Source organism: Hippoglossus stenolepis, chromosome 17 (genome assembly GCF_022539355.2).
Source record: "Hippoglossus stenolepis isolate QCI-W04-F060 chromosome 17, HSTE1.2, whole genome shotgun sequence".
NCBI lineage: Eukaryota > Metazoa > Chordata > Actinopteri > Pleuronectiformes > Pleuronectidae > Hippoglossus > Hippoglossus stenolepis.
Window position 1 is genome coordinate 21,889,015 of NC_061499.1, and position 11,332 is coordinate 21,900,346.

The following is an 11,332-nucleotide window of genomic DNA, read 5'->3' on the forward strand; positions in this document are numbered from 1 at the left end:
ATCTTTGTCAAAAGTGTGCATATCAATTTCATTTATATGCCTTAAAGGTGTGTAACAACCATAGGTAACAACATCCATGCACAATATTATGAATGTCAAAAGCCGGCAGTATTCAGGACACCTAAAGTAGGCGGAGCTGTTAAGGATCCGTCTATATATACCAAGGCTGGGCTCTGGTTCAGTCTTTCGTCCAGGCCACACAATCCAATAGGAGGCAGAAGACCATCGTGAAGAAGTCCAAAAACAACAAGAACTTAACTAAAGGTAAATATAACGACTAGTAATCGCTTCCTAATTTGCTTCTCAGGTTTGCGTAGTGAGAGGACGTAATAGAAGGGACTGCAGCGTCTTCAGTGGTTTCTCTGTGCTCGACACGTGGTGTGGCGTGGCCTAAACTCTGATCTGTGTTCCCCTGTAGGCCATAAGATGCACCGTCACTCTGAGTCTGCTCAGCCCATGACTGAGTGTCTAAGGAGATTATGCAGCACCACTTGCAGGGACACATAAAGTAAGTGCTTATCATAGCGGTTAAGAGAAAGTTTGAGACGATGGAACCTAAAGTGCATGGCTTTTAATGTGATGCATTTAGAAACAGTCATAAAGGTCCAGTGTGTAAGATTTAGGTGAAGGGAGTTATTATCAGAAATTAAATATAATACTAGTGATGTTTTCACTAGTGTTTCATCTAAATTGTACTATTGTTTTTGTTTTTTACCCCAGAATGGGCCCCATATATTTAAATGCTTGATATTAACATTAGGAGCAGGTCCTCTACGGGGCCTGTAATGTTGAAGTCTACCACAGGTTCTCTTTCATGTTTGGGGGGGGTGAGGGGTATTCAGCTGCAACATGCAACTTCACCACTAGATATCACTAAATTCCACACACTGAACCTTGGCAGGATGTCAGGAACAGTTATGTAACTATCTTTGAACACCATCTGCCTAGTTATAAGTAATATTAATGACAATGAAGCACTGTTCACACTGGTGCTGTTGACCACAGCACCAATTGATGAATTTGGATATAGTATCTGTCTAACAAAGTAAATGACTGGCGGTGGTGCTTTGAGTGGTCATCAACACTAAATACAGACATTTATCATTCCATATGATATAAATGAAACTGAATTTGACAATGTGCAGGTTTTAGAAGATAAAGTCTGACACTGAAAGGAAGCATATTCACCATGCTTGACTGATTAGTGGAAATGCCCCACTCTGCTGTTTCAGGATGAAGCATGATGGCGCCAGACGTCGACTGGGGCTCCTCAGAGCTCTGAGAGGAACAGCTTTGTTCTCTTGACTCAGACCTGTGTTCTTCTTTGGGTCAAGAGTTAAGTCTGTGGCCATGAACTGATGGTGAGTGTCTTGGACACCATGTAGCCACTATATGCTGTAAAAACCAATATGCAAATGATGATCCACTAGACTAGAGTCTCTGATATACCATGAAGCTACTTCACAGTGCACTGAGCATGCATATAGCACTACTTTATACTGATGCCAAGATCACAACTGGTTCTAATACTATTCTCTGTCATCAGGTGTTTATGAGGGTGACTAGATGGCATCTCCTTTAGGTAAGTGTGGGATCTGAAAGCCTCTTCTCTGCTCCTTTATGTGGGATGATGATATCATAGACTAGAGTCTCTGAGAAAGCTTGAAGATATTTCACAGTGCACTGACCACATAACCACCGCAGCAGTCTGATGTTTCAACCCATTTACTGCAGATTTCATATTACTGGTATTTTTGAGGCATTTTCATTGCAGACACCATTCAAAGTTAGTCATTTTGATTGTCCTCTTACTAATAAAGCTGCATAAGGTCTGATGGCGTTAGTTTGTACTGCATCACATTGACAGTAAGGGTAGACTATTGCTCAACTCAAATGTTAGTCTCATCCAAATATAAATAAACATTCTTCCTTGCCATACAAAAAAAAACAGACCAGTTAAATTTATATGGTGAAATTTGCCAATGGGTGCAGCACGAGGTCTTTATACATAATCCACATTTGGTAAATCGCACTGAGGTGTTGAAGACATTAAAATCTCACGTGGAAACTTGTACACCAGTTATCAGGACCTTACAGAAGTTCATATTGACATTTTTCTATAGTAGTTTAACTGGCTTTTTTCAAAGTTCACTATGACTGCAGTAATCGGGTTAAAACAGTCAAACTTGTTGTGTGGAAGATGAAGTTGCTCTTGTTGCATGTGAATTTACTCTATATTTTTTTTTATTAATTTCTTCTAGCTCATCCTCCAACACTGAGGAGTTGAAGTGCCAGTTGTGCAGCTGTAAGTACCAATCTGTGAAAGTAAAGCCCCATTAGTTTGTCGATGATGATTCGCATTTCGGTTCGACTGATGTTAACTGAAGCTTACTCGCAGCGCACTGAGGCACATTTGGGCTCTGGACTTCTGTTGAATGTTTGCAAGCCATTACAGTGGTGAAATGTCTGATTTCTGTCTTGCCAGGTATAACTGAGGCAACTCAAGCTAGATGACACCCCGGCACAAACACTGGACCAGGTTGGTGTTTATGGCAAAGTGTCGCAGACAGCAAGGCTGGTTCCCCAGAAGAGTGTTGTGAAATATTAATCGTACGATTTCATTTCACCCCCACAGGCAGTTGAAACTGCTACCACGTGTCAGCGCTGGTCGACATAAGGTCATCTGGGAAATGGAGCAGTCTTGACTGTTTAAAAGATGCTCTCCCATCACAGCATCTAAATGAGTCCGAAACAAGCCTGTCAGTGGGAGGTGTCCTGTATTGCATACACATGGCTTGTACTCAGCTGCTATAATGGTTTTAACTGTTGACATGCAGATGAATTTCATGAAAATTTAAATAAAATTATTGATAACAGACTCGTTTTGTTTTTTGTTTTCCTTGAATGAATCACCAGACACTAAATGCAATTTTGACATGATGGTGCTATGGCTTAATGTGGGAGGTGCCTACTCAAGTATTATGTTGCAGATTATGATCTTAAGACTGCTCCTGTATTTACCAAGCAGCATAATGGTGCTTGCTAATGCCAATAAGTGTAGGTACTGTAATGGGCCCATGGTGTCTAATGATGATGGATACCAAGTAAACATTAAGTGCAGACATAAGGTTTGCTGAATGTTCTGGAGCTTATCTGCAGAAACTTTTTTTTTAACCAAATCTAAGCTGGTACAGTTGAATGGCTTTGACTTCAGTAAGTAGTTAAAAGTATACACTTTTAGGTGTGGCTGCTACTTGATGGTATTTTTCCAAAAGCATAGCAGTGGTTGTTGTGGATTATAAAATTGCTTTGACACAATCTGCCTTCACAAATACTTGTAACGGCAATGCCACAATTCTCAGACATTTTCTTTTGTATTAATACCTTAAACATTGATGCACTAAATTATGTTCGACATTATTTTCTCATGAATGTAAATGTTTTGTTGACATGGTGTTACACAAAGGGAGAGGGATCTTTTACACGTGTCTCAGATTTCAACGTTCTTTCCCCTAGTTTAAAAAAAAAAAAAAAACTTTTTCCTTACTCGTGCTGAGGGTCATGGGCAGAGGGTGTTGCACATTGTTACGCCCTGTGAGACCAATTGTAATGGTGATTTGTGAATATGGGTTACACAAATAAAATTGAGTAAGCCATGATTTCAGAGAGGTATGTGTTAAGTATATAAAGACATTGCGTGTGTTCTGTAAGTGCTTGAATCAAGGCAGCTGAGCCTCAGGTCACATCTCCACTCTTGAAATGGTTGAAACACTGGCAGCTGTTGAGATACGTTTGGTGTGAACAGGATAATTGCAGTGTAAGATTATTTTGAAGGCCGAAACCAAACCGGTAGTTCGTCGCTGTAGTTGGGGAAACGTTTCAGGAGCCTGTGCTCCGCTGGGTGACTGTGTCAGTTAAAGTATCTGTTGGAACTCTGAGTGGAAGCTCACTTTACTTTGTGCTCCAAACACGCTGGTGTGTTTACAGCAGGATCCGGAAGTCGAGGAACTTGTTCTGCGTGTCGAGTTATTGATGCTAACAAGAACGCTAGCTGCGGTCTGTAAGACGAACAATGGCTAACATCGCCAAAAGGTGAGTTTTTAACAATTGTGCGGTTTGTCATCGTACTCTAAAGACACGGAAAACTTAAACCATGTCGAGTAAGCTGCTAACCAGTTAAACTTACTAGTAAAAGCCCAGTGGTTAGCTAAGACAATGAAGATGCGAGTAACAGTGGCTAACTCGTTGTGTTGACGTGGAGGACGAAGTACAAATTGACGCTGCTCAGCTGAACTGTACGTGTCTGTTGTTTTGTTTCCAGTATGAGGACTGAAGCGGGTTGTTTCTGGAGACGAAGACTCTGAAGCAGTAACGTTAATGTTCGCGTGCAGCCGTCGTGAAGCTGGAGACTCGGTCAGTTCAACCGACCAGACCTGCTTAGTGAGCATATCCGTAATGTGGAGGTATTGAAACAAATGTTGCCAGGTGAAACCAAATACATGTGGACAAGTTAATTCATCCACAAACGCTGTGATGTCAGCTAGGCCATTGTAAGTAATGGAGACGGTCACCTCTTCTGTCTGTTGAACTGGCCTCACACACCCGCAGGTGTGTCCCTGGCCCGAGGACTTTGTGAACAAGTAGAACAACTTCCTAGCTGCATTGGCAGTGCATGCATCATTTTCCTATGTGCTCACAGAACCGTGCAGTCCCTGACACAAGAAGAGCAGAGAACTGAGCAGCTGCAGGCTTTTCTACAACTCCAACAAGCTCACTGAGAAAGGATGACAGCTGTGGTGGGTAGAGCACTGGGCTGGGTGTGCTCATGGGGCAGAAGTGCCGCGTCAGACAATACCTCAGCGGTAGTAGCCAAGGGCCAGAAGCATGGCTGGGGCAGCCAGAGCCACAGGGGGTGGACCTCTTGGCTCTGGGATGGGTGGAGACGTCAAAGTGCTCCAGTAGAGGAGTACTGGGAGGCCCAGGAGAGGGTTCCGACCTTGGAAATGGAAGATCTCTATGCAGGGAAGCAGAAGACTGTGGTAGATTCGGGACAAGTTTCTAGATGGTGGTATAAATATCTCCCAACTTACATTTTGTGGCCAAGAAAATCTGAGCCAAGCACACTAAGCCAAAGGAAACATGATGGTCTGAGTCGAGGTGCATGGGATCATGATGTTGATGGGGACTTTTCCGACTACATAACACCACCTCCGTCTCCTACACCTCCTTCCTCTCGGTTGACATCACCTTTTCGACTCTTTGCGGACAGCTGGAAGGTGGAAATCCTACCGGAGCACTACGAGATCTGTTTCAACTTCCTCCGCCACTTGTTTGACCTCTTAGTCGTTGGCTTCCTGTGGACTGTGTCTCCTCCCACAAAGCTGATCCTGGAGGTGTTGGGAGTCCAGGGAGCACTGCGGCTGTGGTTTCATGGTATGGCCATGTTTTTTGTCTCCACAGTTGGAATGGCAGGATTACTCTGGTTGATCCAGGAGTATCTCTACCAGTTTGCTTTGATCTATGGCATCATACAGGCAGTGGTGATCTCTGTCAGTGTTGGACAGAGTGTGATAACCGGCGTGGACGGAGAAGAAGAAGATGAAAAGGAGGAGGAGGGAAAGGAGACTAATGAAATGACAGATTGTAAGAAGCATACAGAAAAACTTGTGTCCGTTGAGGACAAGGTGAAGACAAGTTAAACTCATGGTAAGCCCTTTCATTCCCCTGATGTGATTTTAAAGGTTACATTTTACCACTTGATAAATGTCACTAAGATTTGTATTATCTCTTGAGTGATTGAAATTGTGATTTGTTTTAATGACTGCATGGACTGAAGTAACAGCACAAAACAAAAGTTTAAGAGCACAATGAAGCTGGATGAGACCCCAGTTAAGGGCTGCAGGCCTATGGGCTCAAATTAGTGTCAAATGGGGGCTGGATTAAATCCCAGGAGACATTGGGCAAGATAAATGTGCATTAGATTCAAGTACATGTGTAGAATTTTTTTATTAAAAAACAACAACATTAACTGTTAAATTAGTGGTGAGATCGCAGAGAGACACTGGAAAAAATGAGTGCTCTTGTAAACATCGGTTAACAGATACAATAGAAAGCTCTGTGGGGACTTTTAGTCAGAGTTTTATTTTTTACACAGTTGACAAAAGCACTTCTTTTCTTCACACATACAAACTTGAATTGCAGATTATTTATTACAGGTTTTAAAAAGATTAGCCTACAATTACAAACTTTGGAACCTTACCAGCTCGAAATCTCTCTGACCCAGATTCAAGCCCATGTAGCGCTTTCATCATGGGCAGTTGTAGTGAGAGAGACTTTGTGTTCACAGAGGCCATAATACATGTTTGAATTATATACTTTATCAACTTTGATTATGTATGTTAAGTGTGTCTCTCCACTAAGGATTCAACGACAATTTGTATTCGTTTTTTGATAGGGTTTCTGTAATTGATTAATTCCAGCTTATCAACTTGCTTTTTTGTTTTAATGTATTTTTGACTATTTGTGGAATGTTGTCAAGTACATTAATCAATCACTCGCTCTAAGTGCTACATACCTTATTCCATAACATCAATCTGAAAGATATACTTATTGCAGATTGGGTAATAATTCCACCAAATATATTGAACTTGTTACTAAGCTGTCTGACTGTCTTGACCTGTCAGGGTCGTTCAACTGTTTATTAAGAGTTGTGTCTTTTTCACAGACGCTGAGTTGCTGTCTATTCAGCTGTAATAGACCTGGTCCGGGTGTTTGACATCACAGCAGTTGGACTACACACGGACTGATTCACTTCACTACCGGGTTCTGCAGTGACTTGCTAACTGTATTGCACATTCATTGCAAAGTCATCAAATTTGAACTTATGTCACTTTATGTTCAAAGCTATTGGTCTGAATTTTATACATGTCTGTCCTCATGTGATAACATTGTAATCCTAGAATGTTGACATTGAAAGCCATAGAAAGGTTTAATATCTCTTTAAGTATTTTACTACTATAATGACATTCAGAAATAAGTGGGTCCATGAATGTCCAAGAAATCCTTGCTAAAAGAAAGATTTCCATTGCAGTTTACCCTGTGTACTACTTGTGCTGTGGGGATAATTAAGTTTTGATACAATATAAGACAATCACCTGATTTAGGACCTTTGATGCATTCTGGGTGAGAGAAGATGATCAGATTTGAACCAGAAACAACCAAATTCACAGCCTGTGTGATATGTTTCTGCAGCACCAAAGAAATGTGGCTGCTCGAAATATAGTAAAAAAGTGTTTGGAGACAGAGAAGTCTTTATGCTTGTGAGGATTCAGCAGAAGTTCAAACAGCTCTTACTACAACCAGAATATCAAAATGACTCTGAGGTCAGGTCAGAAGACTACGAAATGTTCCCTGAGTGAACAGAATTGTAATATCACCACAGCAAACACGGGAACTGCTCCCACACAGACATGCTGTCTGCTCTGCTTAGACTCCTGTGCTCACATTCTGTGTGGTGAAATGTAGATCAATTCTTAATCAACAGTGAGTGAATTTGGAATCACGAGGTTCTATTCAATATGAGTTCCATTTTAGCAACAGACTAGTATCCATTGGTTCTGAAGCTTGAAGTGAAGCTTTTGTCATTTAAGGTACAGTCACATTAGTCATCTGTCCCTGCAAATATTCCACCCCACTTTCATTTCCGTCAAACTAAAGCTTGTATAACACATTTCAAAATGCACATGTTGACTTGCTTGAGTGTGTCGTTTGCTCATCCTTGATCTGTGAATTCATACAGTGTTCTGCTAGAAGGAGAATACGTTATTCTAACACTACATCATCACCTAGTTTTGTATGATTCACCTTTTGGACTACAAACTGTAATATCCCTCTGACACAGTTCACATTCTGTTTTCAGTCTGCTTGATATTTATTAACCACATCAGACCTGTGAGAGCACATTCCTTTTCAGGGTTGTTATGTCGAACAGAGGGCTGATGTATATGTACCAGGAGGATGGATGAACAAGTAGCAACCACCACTACTGACCTGCATGTTCAGACATGTCAGTCAAGCACACACACACAAGATGATACTTTATTAAAGCCATAAGATCTCTTTTGCTCAGCATTGACCTCAAATTTTGGTCTTACAAATAAAATGAATGAGTATCTTAAGACGGACACATTAGATGAAATTCAGTGTTTGTTTTTTTTAAATAACAGCCATGGAGGAATTGGCTCCAGTGCTCAGCTTTGACAGTTGCAGTTTGTTCATTTCCACTGGTCAAACTGTTTTGTACTATATATATTTTGACACATTGAATTGAAGAAGACTATGACAGCCCTGTGTGACCTGTGGAAAAACATAACCACATACACTATGTTTCACACCACAGTGAGAATCTATTTATCTAATTCTTCTCAAGAACATAACACTATTAATGTTGCTTGTTGTAGGAGGAACACTATCTGCGTAGAGATTGTAAGTATGGACATACAATACCAGCAGCACATATTCATGTGTTCTCTGTATACACTTGTAATTGCCTTATGACATTTTCTGTGCAGTGATATTGTTTGTGTGAAACACTGAGAATGTAATGCTATAAGTTGTTTTCTTGTCATGCTTTCAATTCAAAGGCATAACAATGTAGAGCCCAGCAGTGTAATATGGTTTAACTGCACAGATGCATGTTTTGCACACAACGCTCCTGTTGTATGCAACTTCATTTGACTTTCATCAGATATTCTTTCTATAGCATGCACCGTTATTGGTTACCATTATAACAGCCTGTGGTTGACGATATTGAAATGAACATTTCATGTGATTGAAAGGTGATTGTTCATTTGTGTGCACAGTGTATGAAAATATTTGAATTTAAAATTCATAGCTATAGCTAAAATGAAAATCTTGCTTGTAAGTTATTTGTCGCAATATTGACTTGAACGTTAATGTGAACTGATCGTGTCCTTTTCATATGTTCTACCTAAATTTGAAAATCAAAATACAAACTAAACAAAATTTTGAGCTCAAAACATTAATTGGTTGACAAAATATAATGTGAAACTATTTTGACCATTTACTAAGTTTGTTTTTCCTCAGTTCCTTTATCTTATGTGATAGTAAATTAACTTTCTTTTGCCTTTGACTTGTTACTATATCAAAACTTAAAGGTGACACCTTGGGCTTTAGAGAATCGTGGAGGGAATGTTTGCTCTTTTTGCTCATTTCATTGACTATTACGAGTGTACTATTGAAAAATTGAAAATAAAATGTTAAGTCTTTACCATTGAAACTTTAATAACAGCTTCATAACAGCTAACATTGACAGATTTTATAAGAGAGACCTGTGAGCGTACTGTCGCTTTGATAAGGTAAAAACACTGTTCAGTGAGCAAGTGTAGATTGCCCATATTCTATATCCTTAAAAATTTTAATTTGAAGACTTTTTTGTATTGTGCCAAAATTATTAACAATTTTAGTCCTGAAAATGTCAGTGTCTTCAGCTTTTTATTGACTTTTATTTATTGTTTGCTTATATAGATCTTTTATGATATTCACGCTGAGAATCCCCAGTAAGTAAAAATGTATTTTTCTGTGAGGAGCCAGCTCACCTTATAAGTGCTGAATAACTGTAGCTTAATAAACTCAGTCCTGTGGAGGGAGGACCACACCAATGACACACCAATGTCTGGTGTAATTTTAACGCGGAGAAGAAGGTTCTGTTGTGACCTAGCACATGTCATTTATCAACCCGACATGACGCTTGCTATATAAAACTCTTCCATTGGATCACCTGGTTGTCTTGGTTTTGATTTGTTACACATATTTTGAAATCTTACATGGAATGAAACAAATGCAATCACAGTGTACTAATTATGCTTGGGTGACTTTTTCAGTGGAACCAATACCAAGATTGTGTCAGCAGAGCTTTCAAACAATGTAGAATTTGTCAAGGTGCTGTGAAAACTCACAGGTGGGAAGGTGGCATTTGAAAGATGGCTGCTGCAATTTATTATCTAAAAAAGACCTGCTGTCTGTAAAGGTCATACTGCAGTGTGTAACAGTGAAGAACCAGACAAAGCAAGAACTATATGACCTAACCCATCATTATTACATGACTGACCATGAGACAATAGTTGCTTGTGTCCTTAATGTTACACTTGCTGCTACAAATCAAAAATGGATACAGCACCATCTGATTATAAAAACAAAGGCCTCCACTCTGCTGGATTAAGGCTTTTTTTTATTTCACAGTAAAATGTAGCTGAAAAAGATGAATCTTGTTCCTAAAAATCAATTCATGTCTGAGGCCAGCTGAAAATCAAACCAGCCAGCTGCTGGGGCTCTTTAAGCACATGTCTGGCCCCAGGTTCAGACATGCGTAATTAAACACAAGTCCATACAGGATTCTACACCTTTTAGCACATTCAATCACACTGTTGGATCGTAAACTTTCAGGAAAGGGGCTCAAGATAGTAATGGACCCAACTAAAAAGGGCAATATTATTATTTGGCCATGTGGTGGCAGCAGAACAAGCTAAAAACAAAAATCTCCTTTATTACCATCTTGTGAAGCTGATATGGAGACTGATAGCAAACATTTGCCTCTTTACAAATTCAGCAGATACAGAGCAAACGTCAGTGATTTGGAGTGAAGTTATAGGATATATGTCAGTTTTCTACCAATTTCAATCGTGCCAGTTGATAATGTATTAAAGTGCCATATTCTCTAACAAAGTTTTCTGTTGGCTGTGTGACAGATTTGAGGACTTCCTTAACTACAATTGATAAGAGTCAGATGACTCAAAAGGACTTGACTTTTTCTTATTTAGTTAAATAACATTCTGTTTTTGAAGTGTAACATGCTCAAACCCAGCAATCTGCCAGGATGCAGCTGTAGAGGCCAACATAGCTAGTCCAGAATAGATGAAATTTAGATTCAAGTATTATGTTGTAAATGACTCTAGTAAGAAGAGAAAAGTGTGCAGCTCAAAATTTTTGCGAACACAGCTTTCATCGTCTGTCACTAAAAAACCCATAAAGGTGCATGGTTTTTTCGATAACTTGTTGGTTTTTCATTACTATTAAAAATAATCATCAGAATTTTGTTCGGCTTGACTTTTGATGTGCTTGAGTTACAGCAAGCACTCGACGTGGCTAGATTCTAACCACAGTAAATTGAGCTTACTGTGGCATGCTCGTGACTCACTACCACCTCTGGGTTAATCCAGCTCTTTTACTGTATATCCTTAAAGCCACATGGACTGTGTGAATAACCAGTGCCATATACATGTGATGTACAGTATAACACAAGTATGTACGCCAG

At 39.8% G+C, this 11,332-nt stretch overlaps 1 protein-coding gene, 1 long non-coding RNA gene and 1 other non-coding gene across 3 annotated transcripts; all 3 read left to right on the forward strand.

The window, feature by feature from the left end:
- The first annotated feature begins 110 nt into the window (after positions 1 to 110).
- On the forward strand, positions 111 to 2,878 carry LOC118124432. The gene is made up of 7 exons (XR_004698731.1): positions 111 to 264; positions 419 to 508; positions 1,233 to 1,361; positions 1,547 to 1,582; positions 2,262 to 2,305; positions 2,486 to 2,539; positions 2,636 to 2,878. It is a non-coding gene; the product is annotated as an uncharacterized LOC118124432 (long non-coding RNA).
- On the forward strand, positions 1,624 to 1,690 carry LOC118125335. Its single transcript, XR_004698833.1, has one exon. It is a non-coding gene; the product is annotated as a small nucleolar RNA SNORD52 (small nucleolar RNA).
- Positions 2,879 to 3,749: 871 nt separating the features above from the next.
- c17h6orf47 (chromosome 17 C6orf47 homolog) lies at positions 3,750 to 9,795 on the forward strand. The gene is made up of 3 exons (XM_035182205.2): positions 3,750 to 4,092; positions 4,322 to 5,706; positions 6,725 to 9,795. Exon 2 carries the CDS (start codon positions 4,785 to 4,787, stop codon positions 5,697 to 5,699), a length of 915 nt encoding a protein of 304 aa, XP_035038096.1. The 5' UTR covers positions 3,750 to 4,092; positions 4,322 to 4,784; the 3' UTR covers positions 5,700 to 5,706; positions 6,725 to 9,795.
- Positions 9,796 to 11,332: the final 1,537 nt, after the last annotated feature.

Coding starts and splice junctions, on each gene's coding strand:
- c17h6orf47 (XM_035182205.2), top strand. CDS start 4,785: ATGACAGCTGTGGTGGGTAGAGCACTGGGCTGGGTGTGCTCATGGGGC.